Source organism: Setaria italica, chromosome II (assembly GCF_000263155.2).
Source record: "Setaria italica strain Yugu1 chromosome II, Setaria_italica_v2.0, whole genome shotgun sequence".
Classification (NCBI taxonomy): domain Eukaryota; kingdom Viridiplantae; phylum Streptophyta; class Magnoliopsida; order Poales; family Poaceae; genus Setaria; species Setaria italica.
Genome location: NC_028451.1, coordinates 15,512,961 through 15,533,455, shown reverse-complemented (window position 1 = coordinate 15,533,455; position 20,495 = coordinate 15,512,961). Strand labels below are relative to the sequence as shown.

General features: G+C 47.0%; 4 protein-coding genes across 5 annotated transcripts; 2 read left to right on the top strand and 2 right to left on the bottom strand.

Moving 5' to 3' along the window:
* Window positions 1–38: 38 nt before the first annotated feature.
* Window positions 39–7,901, top strand: LOC101764527 (cleavage and polyadenylation specificity factor subunit 2). The gene is made up of 18 exons (XM_004956164.2): window positions 39–319; window positions 1,172–1,340; window positions 1,501–1,597; window positions 1,670–1,796; window positions 1,874–1,989; window positions 2,469–2,563; window positions 2,646–2,797; window positions 3,138–3,195; window positions 3,265–3,372; window positions 3,757–4,009; window positions 4,318–4,499; window positions 4,801–4,896; window positions 5,012–5,110; window positions 5,502–5,633; window positions 5,984–6,028; window positions 6,568–6,732; window positions 7,183–7,254; window positions 7,480–7,901. Exons 1-18 carry the CDS (start codon window positions 171–173, stop codon window positions 7,576–7,578), a joined length of 2,214 nt encoding a protein of 737 aa, XP_004956221.1. The 5' UTR covers window positions 39–170; the 3' UTR covers window positions 7,579–7,901.
* A 291-nt stretch (window positions 7,902–8,192) lies between these two features.
* LOC101764121 lies at window positions 8,193–11,831 on the top strand. The gene is made up of 5 exons (XM_004956163.3): window positions 8,193–9,370; window positions 9,448–9,506; window positions 10,172–10,300; window positions 10,686–10,821; window positions 11,333–11,831. Exons 1-5 carry the CDS (start codon window positions 8,657–8,659, stop codon window positions 11,669–11,671), a joined length of 1,377 nt encoding a protein of 458 aa, XP_004956220.1. The 5' UTR covers window positions 8,193–8,656; the 3' UTR covers window positions 11,672–11,831.
* Window positions 11,832–12,173: 342 nt separating this feature from the next.
* Window positions 12,174–16,507, bottom strand: LOC101776829 (beta-amylase 2, chloroplastic). The gene is made up of 10 exons (XM_012843987.2): window positions 16,034–16,507; window positions 15,060–15,350; window positions 14,893–14,970; window positions 14,612–14,815; window positions 14,243–14,437; window positions 13,723–13,887; window positions 13,353–13,613; window positions 12,954–13,172; window positions 12,514–12,733; window positions 12,174–12,415 (listed from the first exon to the last, which is right to left on the bottom strand). Exons 1-10 carry the CDS (start codon window positions 16,424–16,426, stop codon window positions 12,387–12,389), a joined length of 2,055 nt encoding a protein of 684 aa, XP_012699441.2. The 5' UTR covers window positions 16,427–16,507; the 3' UTR covers window positions 12,174–12,386.
* Window positions 16,508–18,428: 1,921 nt separating this feature from the next.
* Window positions 18,429–20,406, bottom strand: LOC101763446 (5-amino-6-(5-phospho-D-ribitylamino)uracil phosphatase, chloroplastic). Of its 2 annotated transcripts, none has more exons than XM_004956161.4 (2): window positions 20,246–20,406; window positions 18,429–19,973 (listed from the first exon to the last, which is right to left on the bottom strand). In XM_004956161.4, the coding sequence occupies exon 2, from the start codon at window positions 19,854–19,856 to the stop codon at window positions 18,708–18,710; it is 1,149 nt and encodes a 382-aa protein (XP_004956218.1). In that variant the 5' UTR covers window positions 19,857–19,973; window positions 20,246–20,406; the 3' UTR covers window positions 18,429–18,707. The 2 variants fall into 2 exon arrangements, with proteins under 2 accessions (XP_004956218.1, XP_004956219.1); XM_004956162.2 differs by lacking the exon at window positions 20,246–20,406 and adding an exon at window positions 20,065–20,223.
* Between the last annotated feature and the right edge of the window lie 89 nt (window positions 20,407–20,495).

Sequence of the window (20,495 nt, the reverse complement as noted above, 5' to 3'; positions counted from 1 at the left end):
TTTTCGGCCCAACACGGCCCAGACCAGTTACCCTGAAGTGAACCTGGCGCGGGTTTAGCAAAGGTTCGCTGCTTCCGACTCTGAACACTCCTCCAACCCCACCAAGGCCGAATCCTCCGCCTCCGCTCGCCGTCGAGCCACCGGCGCCGCCGGAGGGGACATCAGATCAGATGGGGACGTCGGTGCAGGTGACGCCTCTCAGCGGGGCGTACGGGGAGGGCCCCCTGTGCTACCTGCTCGCCGTCGACGGCTTCCGCTTCCTCCTCGACTGCGGATGGACCGACCTCTGCGACACCTCCCAACTCCAAGCCCTCGCCAAGTATGCCTCTCCTTACCCTTGTGAACTTAGCTTTTCGTCGATTCAATGGCCTCGTGAGGGAGTGGTTCACGCTCCCGACGCCACATTAGTACACCTGTTCGACGAATTGTCTCCGAGAGTGAGACTGGAGTTCGGCTGGCGCTGCGCTCAGCTCAGATAGGGTCGGGACCTGATGAAATGCGAACCACGTATTGGTTTAATTGCACAAATCGGGGGAGTAGTGTAAATTCTGGCTGATGATTGGTGCCTCTGCGTTTCTAGGATGGAGGCTCGCTCGCGGTTTGGCAAGTCCTAGGGTTTTGTAATTTGTGTGCTACAACCAGTGTGATTTCCAGCTTGTTTGGAAAATTGACTGCCGAGTTTGTGCTTTCGTGCTTATGTGCTGGAGGGCGAATGCTTGTGAGCCCATACTAACATTTATGCTCACGAATGAGCTTGGATGTGTGTCTGTTGCTTAGTGGCCTGTTATTTATGTAGATTTAATGCCTAACGTGTAGTCTAGTGTAATTGGTGTAAATGTGTGGTCTCTGCCTATTGTTTCTTGTAACAAGGATGCATGTAAAAACATGACTGCAACTTTGGCCACCTTGAGCATAGCCTCTCCAGTGACTTATGTACTGAACGTTGACAGTTCATTTTCCTGCCATTTGTTATACTACCTTTACACATCTTACAGATGCAAGGATGCACTCCTACATATTTCTTTCCAAAATCCTCACTCGTTGAGTAAAGGAGATACTTTCCATCATTGCAGAATGCATAGATGCCATTGCTGTCAATATGCTATTATGGTCGAAGCAAATTGTTTGGTACTTTTCACTTGCACTCATAAGAGCACTCTATATGTTTCAGGGTTGCACCAACTATAGATGCTGTTCTTTTGTCACATCCTGACATGATGCATCTAGGAGCTTTGCCTTATGCTATGAAACATCTTGGACTCTCTGCACCAGTTTATGCAACAGAACCTGTGTTTAGACTTGGCCTTTTGACCATGTACGACCATTTTCTATCTCGATGGGTAAGCTTCTTGGTGCCCAATATTTCCATAAGGGGTACACTTTTCAATCACACTCATTTGCATTACCACACAGTCTCCCTCCCTCTCTCCCAATTTGTTCGAGAAAACTGGACTCTGTAGTCTATATCTGTTCACAGTAGACCCTTACCTTCTTTTGCAGCAAGTCTCAGACTTTGACTTGTTTACTTTGGATGATGTTGATGCTGCATTCCAAAACATTGTGAGATTGAAATACTCACAAAATTACCTTCTGAATGGTCAGTAAGATCATGCTGTTACATCGTTTTAGCATGCTACACTACATTTGCTCATACTGTATCTCTTGACAGATAAAGGTGAAGGAATTGTTATTGCTCCCCATGTGGCTGGGCATCTTTTGGGGGGCACAGTGTGGAAGATAACAAAAGATGGAGAGGATGTTGTGTACGCTGTTGACTTCAACCATCGGAAAGAGATGTTAGATCCTCTGTGTTTTTCCAGAATAGATTTAGTGTTCTCTTTTGCATAAACTACTAAAATTATCGTATTTCCAGGCATTTGAATGGTACTGTTCTTGGATCTTTTGTGCGGCCAGCTGTTCTGATAACTGATGCTTACAACGCTTTGAACAATCAAGGCTACAGAAAGAAACAGGATCAAGATTTCATTGGTACAGCACTCAGCGCTGGCCATGCTTTTATTATTTGGTTTCTTTAGATTTTGCAGTTTTAATAGTATTCCTAAGTGCTAGCTTCTATTCCCTCCGTTCCAAATTATAAGTCATTCCAACTTTCTTTGGAGAGTCAAAGCATCTCAAGTTTGACCAAATTTATACAATAAAGTACTAACATTCATGATACCAAATAGGTACCATTAGTTTCTTCATTAAATATATTTTCATAGTATATCTATTCGGTGCCATAAACTTTTGTGATCTTCTCTATAATTTTGGTCAAACATAAAATGGTTTGACTCTCCAAGAAAGTTGGAATGACTTATAATTTGGAACGGAGGGAGTACCATTTTGTCTTGTCATGAAGTTTCATGGTTAAATTTATAGTTCCAAAATGATATGTTTACCACACTTTCCTTTTTATATATGTGATGCATCCTAGCCAGTGTTGTTTAATGCCATCATGTTTCATGCAGATTCATTAGTTAAAGTTCTAGGAAGTGGTGGAAGTGTGTTACTTCCTGTTGATACTGCTGGTAGAGTGTTGGAACTTCTTTTGATATTGGATAAGGTGAAATCTCTGATACTACCACGAGACTCTGTATTCCTGTTATTTCAATAATGTGCTAACTTTTTATCTTGATATGTTGCAGTATTGGGGTGACCGGCGTTTGGAGTACCCTATCTACTTTCTGACAAATGTTTCTACAAGTACAGTCGACTATGTCAAGAGTTTTCTTGAATGGATGGGTGATCATATTGCAAAATCTTTTGAAAGCAGTAGAGCTAATGCCTTCTTATTAAAGTATGACCTCAAACAGCTATAAGTTCTAACTAAAACTTTGTTTGGTTTTTTTTTTAGGGCAAAACTTTGTTTGGTTCTTTTTCCTCTATGTTCACTATTTAAGTTCGAAGAATAATACTCTCTTATTGCATCTTATGTAGTCATAGTTATACTATATCTCGTCTGAGTTGTTCTGTTATTAGAATTCTATCATTTGAGCCATACTTACGTATCTCTTTTAATCAATGTTACACTAATTTTGGATATTTGTATCAAGTGAACAATTTTTCAAAAAATAAATTGAACTACCGAAGTCCATCTGATTCTATCATCAACAATAGTCGATTTTTCTGTGTTGCAGAAAGGTCACACTGATAATTAACAAAGAAGATCTTGAAAAGTTGGGAGATACTCCAAAGGTTAGGGTAACATATTTCTCTGCTCTCCACCATACTGTTGGAACCTTGAAGTTAACAGTTATTTAGCAGGTGGTTCTGGCGTCCATGGCAAGTTTGGAGGTTGGCTTTTCTCATGACATATTTGTTGAGATGGCGAATGAAGCAAGGAATCTAGTGCTCTTTACTGAGAAGGGACAGGTACATTATTGTGCATGGCATATAATTCTATAACTCTATGCAGATGTGTTAGTCTTGTCATCAATCTTCATGTGCTTTCAGTAGCTAGTAATCCGAAATGACTTGTCACAAGAACTATTGAGGCTTCTAAATTATGGCTTCTGACAGTTTGCACGCGCATATTTGAAATTTCAGATATTAAGATGAATATGCTCTTAAAGTAAAGAGCAGATGAACTAGATGCTAAATAGAACTTTTATAATTTGTGAACAAAATATATATGATTACGAAGCCTCACTTTCATTAAACTACCAGTCTTTTAGTCTTAATGTTTGTTTCTCTTACAAACATAATGCATGTACTATCTTTCTACAATTATCTGACTAGAAAATATTTGCCCTCCAGTTTGGTACACTTGCTCGAATGCTTCAAGTGGACCCACCCCCTAAAGCTGTAAAGGTCACTATGAGCAAGCGAATTCCTTTGGTGGGTGATGAGCTAAAAGCTTATGAAGAAGAACAGGAACGGATCAAAAAGGAAGAAGCAATCAAGGCTAGCCTTGTCAAAGAAGAGGAACTAAAGGCTTCCCATGGATCAAATGCAAAGGCTTCAGACCCAATGCTCATTGATTCAAGCTCATCTCGTAAATCCACCAAGGGTATACTATGGCTAGACATTTTTATGAACTTTGCTGGTCAATCTCCGTCAGAACTTACCACATTTCTAGAGTACACTTGCTGTTTCTTTGACCCTGCTCTAATTTTTTCTGCCTTTAAGCATTGACCTGATCAAGTTCAATATCCCCTTTCATGATTCTCGACTGTATTTAGCAGCCAGGACGATGATGTTTATAAGAACATATCTGCTGTTCCATTTAGTTTCCTCAAACTTGTTTTATGATTTAAGGGTTTTAATATTAGGTGATTTGTTAGTTGACTATCCTTCTTTATTTTGTGGTACTACCAGCTGGTTCACATTTTGGTGGGAGCAATGATATTTTCATTGATGGATTTGTCCCTCCTTCAACCAGTGTTGCTCCAATGTTTCCCTTCTTTGAAAATACTGCCGAATGGGATGACTTTGGTGAGGTCATCAATCCTGATGATTATACGATGAAACAAGAAGAAATGGATAGTACTCTGATGCTTGTAAGTTTGCTTACGCACCCACTATGCCTCTTGAATTTTGACAGTTGGTCATTTGTAAATGAACTGGCTGTCATATAATTCTTGTTCATTGTTACTTAAGTTGCATGACTGGCTCATATGCTTCTGCTGAATACTTCAGCGGTTCTGTTGGAGCATATTAGCTAACTTTGTGCATTCCTTCATGAAGCTGAAAAATGCTTTAAACGATAACCGGAAATACATGAAACCCTTGTTGCCATATTTGGACTAAGAAGAAACTCAATTGTTCATTCGGTTCTTACGTGCATATCTTATTCTTCAGGGTTCTGGAGATGGTTTAGATGGTAAAATTGACGATGGTTCAGCACGCCTGCTTCTTGATTCAACACCCTCAAAAGTTATTTCCAATGAGATGACTGTAAGTTCTTTCCTATTTGTTTTCTTTCATTAGTCTCTGCGTCAATTGCAGAGCTAGCTATGTATATATATCCAGATTTGAATTTACATGTGAGCTATACTGATTCTTTTTCCAGGTTCAAGTGAAATGCTCATTGGTTTATATGGACTTTGAAGGTCGCTCTGATGGGCGTTCTGTAAAGTCAGTTATAGCTCATGTGGCTCCACTGAAACTTGTATGTGACTTCAATTCTAGATATTCCTTTTTATACCTGCATGGTTTAGATTTTACATATTTAACTAAAGCATGCTCCTTTCTGGGACATATAGTACGTGTAGTTTATCTTCATAGCTGACACCAAAGATGGTAGGTATATTAAGTCATTTCTATGCATTTTTCTAGGGTTGACATGCCAACAGCAAAACTTTATTTAAATCGCAAGTGCCTGTTGCTTCTTTGTTTGATTAGTTAGAACAAGATTTGAGTGACCTGCAATTGTTATGCTTGTGGTCAGTGGTTGCCCTGTGCATAGAAATTTTTTGTTATGCTTGTGTTCAGTGCCTAAGTGGTTGCCCTGTGCATAAAAAGTTGTTACCTCATGCTGAAGCATGCATGACTTTTTGCAGGTTTTGGTGCATGGATCAGCGGAAGCTACTGAACATTTGAAAATGCATTGTGCAAAGAATTTAGACTTGCATGTTTATGCTCCTCAGATTGAGGAAACAATTGATGTAACATCGGATTTATGTGCCTATAAGGTTCGTATTTTAACTGCAAACTCTTTTTAAATATTAAGTAGAAGGTTTAGGAGGTTGTGAAGGTCAGGCAGCCTAAAAATTAATGTGCTACTTCTTATCTGATGTCTGGAGCAAGTAGAGGAAAAACCAAACCACTTTCATGTACCAATCATTCAAATTTATAAGTTATTATGCAAAATTATGATCCTTTTGTGGGCGGCAGTGAGACCCTCGTGTACATGCCATTATTTATAAAGCTAGGAGCGTGTATTTGTGACATAACTATATCATGTACAGTACAATTTATATGTTGCATATTGCCTCAACCTTCCATTTGCAATCTTTGTGATGTTTGTGGTATCTTGTCTCAGGTACAACTTTCAGAGAAGTTAATGAGTAACATTATTTGTAAAAAGGTAAGAGTTATATTTCCCTAAATTTTTATATTTCATCCTTTCTGTTGCTCTTAATAAACTCAAGAGAACTTTGTTATGACAATCTAACGGTCCAAGTTCTCACTTTGTATTGTTTAGCCCCCAACTTAAGCCCTTGTGAAATTGTTATAGAAAAAAAAATGTCCTTTGCAAAATTGCAAGTTCTTTAAGGGTTTTACCTCCTTACGTGTTGAAATCTAAATGTTGCTGCTTCCGGACCTTATGTGGCATCTTTTGATTTTAGGGTGATTGGTTGCTTACTGCGTGCTCAGTTGCTAGCTGTTAATAATATTGAAATAGTTGAATACTTGAATTTATTAGTCAACTTCAAAGGCCTTGCATGCCAAAATGTTGTCCATTCACTGTAAACCCACCTAGTTTGAATTGGTAGTTATAGATTCCTTTTTAGGCAAGTAACCATGTTTTTCATCGTCAATTTTTAAATACTTTTCTTTGTTATGCACTTGCCTCACTATGGATCATCATCATTACGAAATCGCTAACACTAACATGGACTGCAGTTGGGTGAGCATGAAATTGCTTGGGTGGATGCAGAAGTTGGAAAAGAAGATGAAAAGCTTATTCTGCTTCCCCCGTCGTCAAAACCGCCACCCCACAAGCCAGTTCTTGTGGGTGATCTAAAGTTGTCTGATTTTAAACAATTTCTGGAAAATAAAGGTTGGCAGGTAGGTTTATTGCATTCCTGAATCTTCGATCTTCCACTGTACCTGAAATGACATTTATGATTTATCCAAACTTTTAGTTTACTTTTATTTACTAAGTAGGGTTCAGTTGAACACAAGTGGATCAAATGTGTGTGTGGTATTAGTATGTTGAGAAAAAACTGGAGCTGGCAAGTGGCAACTTTCTCTATTTCTAGCATCCTGCAGGATATTAGATGGCACGTTGTCAGCTGCACAGGCTGTTTAGTTTACATAGCCTAATAGCCCATAGGCGTTTTTTTTCCTCGAACACGCATAGCCTCTAGATGCTTACAGCCGATTACAAGATTAGGTTGACGAAAGCCGCTACATATGATTTTTGGGTGGCTAATGTTAAGTGGGCAGGGCTAGCTAATCTCTGTTGATGTATACTGAAGCCATTGACATTCGTCGCTAACGAAACAGTTGCTGCAGGTTGAATTTTCCGGTGGTGCATTACGATGTGGCGAACACATCACGGTGCGCAAGATTGGTGACTCCCAGAAGGTAACCATAGCTTCCCTTTAGGACCAATTGCTTACCTTATGGCGCGCATATATTAATCAGCAAGCTTGGACCTGCTGCAGTTGTTCATGGACAAACTGCCCATGGCAAAGTAGACACTTTGAATTTCTTGTGAAATATTGCAACAAGGCTGCAAGAGCATGGTTCCGTGGAACCTCGGCTGGCACACGCTTACACAGCTATGCTTGTTGTGGTGTTGTGTTGCAGGGCAGCACGGGTTCTCAGCAGATCGTGATCGAGGGCCCCCTGTGCGAGGACTATTACAAGATCAGGGAGCATCTTTATTCGCAGTTCTACTTGCTGTGAGGCCGACGTACACGGGTGGCTCCATTGCCTCGTGCGGTCGTGCCTCGTGGTACACGCGGTCTGCTATGCTGCAATTGATGAGCGGATAGACAGAGAGGAGCTGATGTTTCTGGGCCTTGTGGGGCTCTCCGGGAGCCTGCTTTTTGTAGTAGGATCTAATGGAACGGCACGCAGTGAATTGTAGTACAGGACAATGGACATGCCCGGGGCTCCCGTTGATTGTAGATTGTTGGACTTTGTCTGTAGATTAGACTTGTACATCATCACAAAACTTCTAATCTTGTCGCGTACTATCCTGGTGTTTTGGCACTTTTGGTCTCCCACTTCTCTTACCTGTCACAAAATCAGATATGATTCTCGAATCTCGAGCTTAGACTTGCGTTTGAATTGAATATAGCCATTATTAGCGCTATTATTATTATTATTCGGAAGAAAGGTATATGCTGCCGCGGTTGGAAGATGAAGAAGGATATACCATCTTCCATGGCTTCCCTGAACATGTCCAGCCCAAGCGCCGTGCAATGCCACGCACTCATCATGCCTTTGTCTTGTATGGAAGGACTGCAATTCTGCAAGGAATCCAGAAGGCACCAGTGACCAGACCAGAGGTCCCTGGAGGCCTGGACCCGTTCCCTTGGCATGACCTGGCAGCCTGGATCGTTATTCGTTAGCTCTCTTCGTCACTCCGATCGGATTTATAGTACTCCGTAGTAGAAAATTCAAGCTGTCGCCCGATTCGTCGTCAACCTCCTGAAGCAGCGGTTGGCATCGCCAGTTGCCTCCGCAGCTGGTCATCACTCGTCCGCAGATCAGATCACCAGTGGGTTCACGAAAAGGGAAAAAAAAAATCACGAGTGGTATGCTCCTCGCAAAGTCAAAAACAATTTCCCACCCGATCGTTAGTTGGTTGGATTTGGATCTCTCCGCCCCTTGGCAACACCCGCGAATCCTGATTCCGGATTCAATCCGGGGCCCGCGCACCACCTGTTCGACGCAATTCCCTCCCAGCGACGACAACCGCCGCCGGCGGCCGATGGATGACTGATAGCCGCCTCGTGCCCCGGCGCGGCTGCCGGCCATGTCGCTGGCCTGCGGCCTGCCGCTGCTCGAGTGCGTCTACTGCCTGGCCTGCGCGCGATGGGCCTGGAAGCGCTGCCTCCACACCGGCGAGTCCGACAGCGCCACCTGGGGCCTCGCCTCCACCGCCGACTTCGAGCCCGTGCCCCGCATGTGCCGCCTCGTCATGGCCAACTACGAGCCCGACCTCTCCGCCACCGCGCCGCTCCTCTTCGCGCCCCCCGGGGGGTACGGCATCGACCCCGCCTGCGTCCTCCGCCGCCGGAACTACGCCGACACCCAGGGCCGCGTCACACCCTACCTCCTCTACCTCGACCACGCCCACGCCGACATCGTCCTCGCGCTCCGGGGCCTCAACCTCGTCAAGGAGTCCGACTACGCGCTTCTCCTCGACAACCGACTCGGCAAGCGCCGCTTCGACGGCGGGTACGTCCACAACGGCCTCCTCAGGGCCGCCGGATGGGTGCTCGACGCCGAGTGCGACCTCCTCAGGGAACTCCTCGAGAGGTACCCCGACTACACGCTCACCTTCACGGGGCATTCCCTCGGCGCCGGCATCGCAGCCATGCTCACCATGGTCGTCGTGCTCAACCTCGACAAGCTCGGAAACGTCGACAGGAGCCGCACGCGCTGCTACGCCATGGCGCCGGCCAGGTGCATGTCGCTCAACCTCGCCGTCAGATACGCCGACGTCATCAACTCCGTCGTCCTACAGGTCAGTCACTCAGGCTTAATTCGTATTATGCACTCCACTGCTTTCAACCGTTCTTCATCTTTCTTTCCCAATGGCAGGACGACTTCTTGCCCAGGACTGCTACTCCTTTGGAAGACATTTTCAAGTCAATCCTCTGGTACGGCCGTGCCACTAATATAGTGCTCTTGTTTTCTTGATTATGAACTGATGATTTACATGTTTGGTGGTTAGTATTAAAAAGGTTTTTGTTTCTCAAACTATAATGTGATTCATTATTGGCTCATACTTTCCCCTTGCATTACCCCAGTTACTCTGTTTTTTACACAAACCAGTCTATTTGTCAAACAGAAACCGTGGGGCCGTTTGGAACCATTGCCGGGTACTATTTAGCCTTGCTAAGCAAGGATAGGGATGAGGGCTGTGCGTTTGGAAGAACAGCTAGCTTATCTCAGGGTCTGTGCTGGCAAGGTTTCACCTTGCCGATGCGGGAGAGCCAATCCAGCTCGCTTGCGCCGGCAAGAATTCGCTCGCCTGGCAAGGCAAGGCCAGGCAAAGCAGCAAAACAACCGAACGGCCCCTGTATTTCTGTTTGATGATAAATCATATCATTGTTATGTCTAATGAACATCATGACTGCGTTGCAAGTAAGTCCTATGAGCTGTGGACAGATATCTGGGATTCTATTGTACCTGGTGGTGGTTTATCTGATATTTTTTTTCAGTTAATGTTTGTGCTAGCTATATTGTAGCTATGTATCAGTATGTTTACTGCTTACTGGGCTCAAGCGAGTCTGAAATTAAGCCGTGTTCTCTTCTTGAACAGCTTGCCGTGCCTCCTATGTTTGAGATGTTTGAGGGATACATGTATACCTGAAGACGCAATGCTAAAGGATCCAAGGAGGCTTTATGCACCAGGCCGGATATATCACATAGTGGAAAGAAAAATGTGCAGGTACCCTTTCCTGATTTGGTGTTCTATAATGCAAGAATCCTCATGTGGCCCCTGATATACAACCTTGTTGCATAGTATCAGTTAACTGCAGGAGAGGTCCTCACAACTGATGGAAATAGAGAACAAGTTATGCTAATAGTTTTTGAATATTCAACTCAATTCTTTCAAGAGAACCATCAAGTGTCACTTTGTATGTAACTAGTCATGTAGTCAGTATTTTGTTCAACTAGTATTATATTCACCACTGACTGTGAACCCATACTGATACTTCTACAATTTGATATTGATCTTGCTCTGTGTTTTATGTCCTTTGGTCAGATTACTGTGTCGATAACGAAGGTGTCCAATATTTCCATGAACAAATTGAATTCCTTGAATAACACAGGTGCGGAAGATATCCACCGGTAGTTAAAACAGCTGTGCCTGTGGATGGTAGATTTGAGCACATTGTTCTTTCCTGCAACGCCACAGCAGACCATGCCATTATTTGGATTGAGAGGGAAGCCCAGAAGGCTTTGGATGTGAGTTGCTTATGCTACTAGCTATCTTTACTTTCTAGTCTCTATTTACCACTGTATTCTTGCCTGAGTAACCTTCTCTGATAAGCTCTTTTGAAGGGATAGCTTTATCTTTGGTAAACTGGACTTTGGATATCACTGTTTTTTTTTTCTTTTCTGAAATTGTGCAGGCTAACTAGAATGTAACCCCTCATGTTGTGGGGCAGATTTTTTATATTTGCATTGTAGAAACTGAGATGTTAAAATACAAGGACAAATTGTGAGGAACTGAGGTAGTGATAAAAAAGAATCTTGTTCAGATATTCAGTTACACGTTTTTGAGATGCAATTCCGGCTGCACCATTGTTTTGGTTTTTTCTTAAGGAAACATTTTTCAGATTTGAAAATGTAGATTGTTGATCATTAAGGTAGACACAGCCACATAGGATTACTTGTTGGTACAAGTTGGGGTCGCTTAGCTGCCTCTGTGATTTCTTCGTGCTACTAGTAACATTGTTCCGCTGCTGGTGTACAGCTGATGCTTGAGGAGGAGGAGACGATGTCGGTGCCATCGGAGCAGCGGATGGAGCGGAACGAGACCCTGCAGAGGGAGCACGTGGAGGAGCACAGGGCCGCGCTGCGCCGGGCCGTGACGCTGTCGGTGCCGGACGCGCGGGCGCCGTCGCTGTACGGCACGTTCGACGATGACGACGGCGATGACAGGCGCCAGCAGCAGCAGCAGCCGGAGAGGAGCGAGAGCTTCCCGCCGGCGGGGGCCAGGCAGCGGATGAGCTGGAACGACCTCATCGAGCGGGTGTTCGACAAGGACGAGGACGGCCAGATCGTGCTGCGCAGCTCGGGTTTCCCCTCCTGAACACCCCCGCGCACCTCACCTGTTGTAAATTCGCTTTGCTTTGGTGCCCCCGTGTCGCAGACTCCCAGCAGTAGCTAGCTGCACTCTTGTGTCATTGGTTTAGACGTTTAGTACCATTCATTCATATTTGATACTAGAAGATGATCACTTTTTCCCCCTTTCTGCGCGGCTCGATCATACGGTGACATGAGGCCCGTGCAGACAAGTTTTGTGAAGGAATAATCAGGCCAGTACCTATAGGTGAAGTAAGCACAGTACCAAACACACGCTTAAACTGCAAATGAGGCGTTTGACAAGTCCAAACTCAACTTCCATTGCTGAGCATCATTTACATGCGGACAGTACAATCGAAACACTTTGTTCCAGAATGCCTGGGTTTTCAGGTTTCACGCCCAAAGACCACGCTGCGCAGCCTCATGAATCTTTACGGGACTGCCCGCGCCCAATGTGCCATGCAATGCAAGGCAGATGTAGTGTTGCCAACGGCATCCATGGATGCGAATTCACTGTTTACCCACCAAAATTCAAGTAAACCCACGGGTCTTCATATATAAATAGCCTTTACAAATAGAGCAGCGAGTTCTATTCTATGTAACAGGTCAAAAATCAGCTGATACTACCACCTACGCAACCGAAAAAAAGGAGCAAAAATGTAGGCCGTAAGGCCTAAGCCAATCAGAATCACTTGTATATGTGTATGTAATAAGCTACACATCTATGCTTGCAGATCAAGAACCGCCTCACCTGCAAAGAACGTCATAAGAGGTCAACATCTGATTAACTGGCGCTAAAATAGGATTGCTGTCAGACTCAGACCACTCCAGTGGGCCAGTATATCTTACCATGCATTCTCTTGACGAAGCGCTCGAATTCGAAAAAGTTGGGCCTCTCAAACAGAACTTTGCTAAGCCTCAGGTAGGTGAATCCAAACAAATGCCGTCCATCTGGGTCATTCAGTGGTTTGGCATTCTCCAGAATCTTGTTGAATCCTTCTCTATCGTAGCAAGGTAGAGCGTTCTCACTAGCCACTTGTAAACCAGCATCCCACGCAGCATTTAGCACCTGAAAAACAATGCATCCAATTGATAAGACACTAATACAACATCAATGTGTTTGTAATTAAATAGCGAACATATGATGCTGTGCAGCTGCCAACTATTCATTCAGAGAAAACCTACCAAATAGTATCGCAAGTATTTGCTCACTAGAGAATTCAATACATCAGCAAGTAAGCTGTTGCTAAGGAAATGCAAAAACAGGCAATGGAAGAAAGGATCCCTACCTGCCATACCAGGCCCTCTGGATCTGCAAATGCCTCAGGGTATACCTCATGCTGGTCCATAGTGCGCAATTCAACACATGTAAAGTTCAAAGCAGCATCATATTTCTTCAATACTGCAGCAATTGGAGCATAGCCATCACGGTTACATGGGTTGTAAAACCCAGCAGTCAATTCAGCAGCATGACTGGCAGTTTTGTACCACCAGTGCACTCCAGAGACCTGTAAATATCACATAAGTGGATAGGGTATTCAATCATTTTATTTGATTTGGGGATGTAAATGGTAAAGATCAGTCCACTTTAACACTTGTAAGATCAGGTTTCTAAAAGAAAGAATGAATGCCTGCAAAACAACCAAAGTGCTGGAATTGGATGTGTGAAGTTAACAGTGATAACTAACCTTAACAGCTATGTTTAAACCCTCAAAAGCCAACCTTGCTAACATCAGTACACGGTCCGCATGATCCACCAACATCTGAGAGTACCAGTTGAGGAAAAAACGGCCATAATAACTATCATAATCTCCTCCATCACAAAAAAACCCAGTGAGATTTGGTTCCGAATTATAATGGCCAGCATTGTCTGGTCCTCTTGCCCATATAGTATGCCCCCGTTCTTCTGCAGCTCTTCTCAAATTTTTCTGTAAGTACCTGTCATAGCACTGAAGAGGCAATACATTCTCAATGGCTGATAAAAATATAACAATAGGTATTTACTGAACCCTGAGAATAATGCATGTGCAACAGAAAGAGCAAAGTGTGAAGACTTGCCTGAAATTCCCCAATGCCAGGGTATTTCCAACCATGTTTTGCTGGATAAGATGGATATCGCAGCTCTCCACAAGCCCCTAGTCCAATCTCAATTTCTGAGATGATCGCATCCTCAAAATACTCATCAAACTCCACTCGGAAGCTTCTCATAAAGTCAAAATATACCTACATTGACATATGGGAATAAAATAAGAAATGTGTAAACACAATTGGCCTTCCACTGAAAATGAATTGAAAGGTGTGCGTATACAGAACATGCATTTTCTTTAGAACAAAATTAATTTCATCTTTCAACCATCCTAAAATATTATAACATTATCATGAAAGTACAACACATGACAATGCATACATAACAATAACAGTTTCATGCGAAGCCACTCTGCAGCTTGTAGTATCAAAACTAGCCAACAAGATCAAGATGCAGAATTATAGGAGGCAAGTGGAAATCAACAAGCAGATAACCTTTAGTCAAACTTTCAGGGCGATAAGTACTGAGCAAGATCCAGCAAAATGATTGTACCTCCACTGCTGTTCGGCCTTGGAGAACCCTTTCTTTATCAATCCCCCATGACAAGCACTCAGTATTACGCCTTCCTGCCCTGTCAGTAAAGTAGATATCTGGGTTGCTCCTTCCAATCTCTGTTACCCAATGTGGGAGAGGAATTGACACATCGTCGCCAACATTGCCACCACATTCATGGAATGACATGACCACCTAAGCAATTCAACGAGAGCAGCATGTAAGCCACATGAGCAAAGGAAATCGCTGCTGAAGTACGACATTCTTCACCAACAGATGATCGATGTAGAAGTGTTACATCAAGCGACACACAACAATCAGAGAATAGCAAATTGCTGAAGTTTGCATTGAGATGCTGAGTCATCTTACCTGCAACTTGAGCTTGAGCTCCCTGATCATCTGAAATAGGCGCTTGTAGCCAGTCCAGTTGTACTCCTGCGGCCTGTGCGCCTCTACGTTCCCCCACCAGCAGTCGACCATGACCCCGTCCACCCCGGCTGCCTTGAGCACCCGCAGCTGGCCCACCAACTCGTCCGCGTCCACCACCTCGCCGCTGACATTGACCACCCCAAGCTGCCAAACACACGAGCATGAATCGGAACACGATCGCGCAGGTCCAGTACAAGGAAATGGAGGAGATGCATCCTTACGGGGAGCATGACGTAGACGGGAACGTAGGGCGTGCCGGCGAAGTCCCGCTCCGGCGGGCGCGGCGCCACCTCGGGCACCTGCAGCAGGAAGCCCAACAATCGTGTGAGAGACAGATGAGCCGAAGCAAGGGACGCAAAGCGAAAGTAAGGCAGCGGGAGTCGCTGACCTGCTTGGCGACGGCGGCGTCTTCGGCGACCGCGGGGTCCATGGGGACGTTGACGGGGACAGCGAGGAGGTGCGAGGAGCTGCCGCCGTCAGGGACGTCGTCCGCCGGGGGACGCGAGGAGGCGGCGGCGGCTCCTGCGGCGCGTGGGGGCGAGAGGAGGAGGGAGGACGCCGGCGCGGGGCGGTGGGAGATGGGGCGGGCGGCGACGGGCGAGATGCCGCGGAGGGGGAGCGCCGGCGAGGTCGGGAGCGCGAGCGGCGCGGCGGCGACCATCACGGGGCGGGGGCCCGGCTGGAGGAGGAACACACGAGGGGGCGCACGCGTCAGCATTCCGATCCGGATCAGGCGGCCCCGGAATTTGAGAGAGGGAGGCCGGGGACCGGGGAGGAGGCGGCGGTGGGCGGTGGCTGAGCGCGCCCTCGGGAGGCGGGAACGGGGGAGGAGCAACCGAGCAGCGAAAAACGCCGTGAGCCCCGTGACGGGCTGCGGCCTGCGGCTGGCTTCTGTTGCTTATTTTGGCCGCTTGTCCTCCGCCCTTTCACCCTTTCCGTGCGATGGACGGCAGAATACGCTGGTAATTATTTTTCCTGCTCGTATTAATTTTTCAACTACGATACGGTATTCCACCATCCATTTTTTAAATTTTTATTTACTACCTCGTGTAAACCGTCCCTTTCTACAGTATTTTCACACTAGTCCATTCCATCCCCGCGAAGCCCGAAGCATTTTTATTTGCCCACACTGTCGGAGCGGCGGGCCTTCATTTATGACGTCATAAATGGCAGTGGATGCTGGATAGCTACTGACTCCCAAGCTGCTTTTTCCCTTGGCTGCCAGGCAGAGCCAGTGGCGAGCTGCCAGTTCACACCACACCACAGCAGCAGGCCATTCATTCATTCCCTTCTTTCCCAATCGCATACTCATCGCTGACTGACTGACTGACTGAGAAGGAAGCAGCAGAGAGAGCGACCAACCTGCGCAGCCGCGGCGGCGGAGGAGGGGAAGGTGGTGCCGTCGGGGAGGACGACCCACCCGGCCTCGCGCGCCAGCGCCGCGATCACCTCGTTGATGTCGGCGCGCGCCCGCAGGCTGTAGTTGCCGTGCTGGCGCAGCCCCGCCAGGATCCGCCCCGTGATCGCGCGCCGCTGCCGCTCCCGCAGCTTGGTCCGCTCCTTCTCCTCGCGCGCGCGCCGCCGGCTCGCCGGGTTCGCCCTGCCGCCGCCTACGCCGGGAGGCGACGCGACGGCCGCGGGGCACGGGTCCATGTAGTAGCCGTCGTCTTCCTCCTCCTCCTCCTCGTCGCCGTCCTCCTCCTTGACCCCCATCTCCTCGTCCTCGTCCTCGGCCGGCCCCGCCGCCTGCTGCATCCCGGATCTCGCGCCGCGGGGGAACGGAGGGAGGGAGATGCAGGGTAGGGGAACAAGGGGGGGAGACCAGCGGGGTCGCTCACGCGTGCGAGGCGTGCGGCGGCGTGCTTGGAGTGATATGGTTGGCACGGTGGCCGCGCGGGGGCGACACGTGTGGAGGGATGGACGGCCGCGATGGCCAGGAGGCGCGCACGCTTGGGAGCGCCTCCGCGTCGCCTCCTCGCCCTCGCCACCATCGCGGAAGGGACGAGCCGGTCGAGGGGGAGGATTGGCGCCGCACATGGGGCGCATGTGATTGGGCGCCTCCCTTCCCGTTCCCAGTGGCCAGGGGCGCACGCACACATGCTCGCACGCGCCTCTCCCCTTGCCAACGCCCATTGGCACTGCCACGCCAACGCCATGCCTCTAGAGAGCGAGCCAGCAAGCAGCAGCCATCAGGGACTTGCTTGGCTACCGTCAGACGGTTGGTGTTGCGTTTCAGCTTTTGATTGCTTGCTTCCATTGGCATCCTTTCGGTCCCAGACAAAAGCAAAGCGGCATGTTGGACTGGTCGATCCTTACAGTTCCAGACAAAGGCAAAGCGGCATGTTGGACTGGTCGATTAGTTGTAGTTGTTGGTCTTAGGGGTCCTTCTAAACTTTAGTACCTGTTACATTGGATGTTTGATACTAATTAGAAGTATTAAATATAGGGGGTGTTTGGGAAACCCCTGTTAAAGTTTAACACCTGTCACATCGGATGTTTGGATGCTAATTAGGAGTACTAAACATAAGGTAATTACAAAACTAATTGCACGGATGGAGTATAATTCGCGAGACGAATCCTATAAGCCTAATTAATCCATGATTTGACAATGTGGTGCGCATTAACCATTTGCTAATGATGGATTAATTAGGCTTAATAGATTCGTCTCGCGAATTAGCACAAGGTTCTGCAATTAGTTTTATAATTAGCTCATATTTAGTCCTCCTAATTAGCATCCGAACATCCGATGTGACACTGTTAAAGTTTAGCACCTCATATCCAAACAGCCCCATAGTCTAATTACAAAACTAATTGTACAGATGGAGTCTAATTCGTGAGACGAATCTATTAAGCCTAATTAGTCCATGATTTGACAAGGTGGGACTACAGTAATCATTCGCTAATGATGGATCAATTAGGCTTAATAGATTCGTCTCGCAAATTAGTATAGGAGTTCTGCAATTAGTTTTATAATTACCTCATATTTAATCCTCCTAATTAGCGTCCGAACATCCTAAAGTTTAGCACCTCGTGACCCTCCTAAAGTTTAGCACCTCGTATCCAAACACTCATTGCAAGGGGACAATGTTGAATGATTTGTTCAAAAGGGCAACCACAATTCGAGACAAAGATCGTTTCTTTCCTGCTACACAGTTAAATTGGCTCAAAGGAGAAAATGCTGTAACTGTGTCATTTGAGTTCAAAAGAGTTAAACTCAGGATTCACGACTACAGTGCCCTTCAGTACATCATAGCCGACTGCAAACAATACCATGCATATTTTGCTGAATTAGCGTACCAGGTCCGTAGCATAACATTCGACAAAAGGCCAATTTTCAGGCAGTTGATCAACTCATAGGGGAAGGAAAAAAGTCTAGCATCTCTGCATGGAATGAACTGACACCATGTATCCAACTTTTTAAGTAGCAAACATAAATGCCTAAACAGATGCGTTGCAGCATTAGAATTTAGTGCCATCATCAACCTTTTCGTGCTGAAGCACAACATTTTTCAGAAACAAGCTCAAGGATCATTGTCCCAAAGCCATCTATATGAATTTAGTGCCAGCATCAAGCTCAAGCAAACTAATGCCTTAGGCATAACCTCGAACAAACATTTCCACTAATGAGGATAACTCCTAAAGAGGAAACATAATCATCAGTCCTAACAAGAATACCCACAATGGTGACCAAACACTACTTTCAATCGAGTAGACTGCAGAGAATTTTTATTAGATACTGAACGAACAAGACTGCAGAGAATAGAACAGTAGCACCTGGAATACTGATTTAACGATAGAAACATTGTGGTGTTATACATATTTTCAGGAACTGCAGTTTCAAATGTCCTGATTGATATATTCAGTTCCCTGCTTTCTTTCTGAGTAATATATACAGTGTGTGAGCTCTAAACAACATTTTTACATATCACATTCTACTGATTAGAAGGATGATAAGCCCTTCTTCCTGATCGCTACAACAGTTGACAATAATACATCTGTGCAGGAGAGGAATCAATCAAATGTACAATCTAGCCTCTTACCAGAATATATCATCTACACCCACTGACGATGATGGTCGGGACACTTCTTCCTCCTCCTCCATCTCTGGTTCAGGTTCCATGCCAAACTCTGGAGACTCGATATCAGTGAGGTTCTTCAAGTCAACAACAGATAGCTCGTCCAGTTGCTTCACCACAAGGTCTGCAGCACTAAGCTCATAGATTTTGTGCCTGCTTGCAACCGCGACACACTTCATGCGGGCATCATGGGCGGCTTCCACCGTTGAGTTGGAGTTCCCAAACACGATGCACCTCTCTGGGATGAAACTGAGGAGCTGAGCAGCATACAGGAACATTTCAGGGTCAGGTTTGCCCCGATAAACATCCTCTGCTGCCACAACAGCATCAAAGAAGCTCCGCGCACCAACAGCTTCGATGGCTTCTTCGATAACCTTCCGTGGGCGTGTGGTGGCCACGGCAATAGGGATCTTGTAATTGGCAAGCGTGCTCATAAACTCCCTGGAACCATTCCTCATCTGGTAAAAGGAGCCGCCACGGAGGCTGGAGTGTATCTCCTCCTTTCGTGAGGCCAATCTCCTCAGCTCCGAAGGGTCTCGAGACCAGCAGAGAACCTCAGAAATCGCCTGCTCGTTCTTCATCCCTTCAACTCTCTTCAACACAAAGGCCGGAGGTGGTGACTTCCCCTCCTCCTGTGACAGGGTCAACCACGCCTGCCTTTCCAATTCGGCATCATCCTCAACAATGACCCCCTCCCACTCGAAGATGACGCCGAGCCACCCACAGCCCATCCGCTCGAGACGGAGCAGCGGGTTGTGCAGCTTGGGGTCATCTGCCCTGTTCCGCGGAGGCAAGGACGGGGCCGGGTTGGTGACCCCAACATCCCCCATGTCGCCGCCGTCCCCGGGGATCCCCCGGTACTCCCTGCGAGGGCTAGCCTCCTTTGTGACCCCCATAGCCAGCGCCTTGACCGACCAGTCCGCGAGCCGCGGCGACGGCTGCCTGGTGCCCCGGGCCACGAGACGGCGGCCCGCGAAGGCGGTGGGCAGGGGGCGGCAGGCGACGACATGGAACGTCCGGCGGAGGGGGCGGTGGGGGCCCCTGGACCTCTGGTCGAACAGGTGGGGCGCAATAATGGAGGTGCTCGCGCTGACCGTATCGACAACCATGATGACGGCCGCTGGATCCGGCGCCCACACAACTACCGATCAGGAACCGAGATCCCGGAGCCCCCAAATTCTTGGGCCAAGCCGCTTGAATCGCCTCCTCTCCTGATGGGGATTGAACTGCAAGAGGAAGACACGAATCGCTCAGGCTCCAATCGAAGAGAAATCGGAAAGGAAACGAGGCGAGGAAGGCAAGAACCGAACAAAGCACCTAATTAGCAAGAGGGGCCAATCAGCAAGGTGAAGCTTAAGCCGAGCCCGAGCTGGTGGGGATTTGCAGGGGGGGGAAGCGCTCGAGCAATGATTGGGTGGGGGGAGGAAGGGGAGGCGCACAAGGCAGGGGAGGAAGAAGATAAGGAGGAGGAGGAGGAGTAGGGGGAAGGAGGCGGTACCGGCGGCGATGGGGAGGGATCGGACGGCGGCGGAGGCCTCGCGGGGTCGCGGAGGAACGGGAGGTTTCGTCGGGAAGCCGCCAACCTTGTTTTAGCTTCCGCCTTTCCTTTTCTTTTCTTTCTTTTTTTTTTCTCTCTTCCCCCATCTCGTGGCGTGTGGGAGATTTTATGGTGATGAAGCCGCCGCGGTTGTCCCGTGGCGGACGTGGAGGAGGAAGGGGAGACGAATCTCCGCCGGATGCGCGACGCG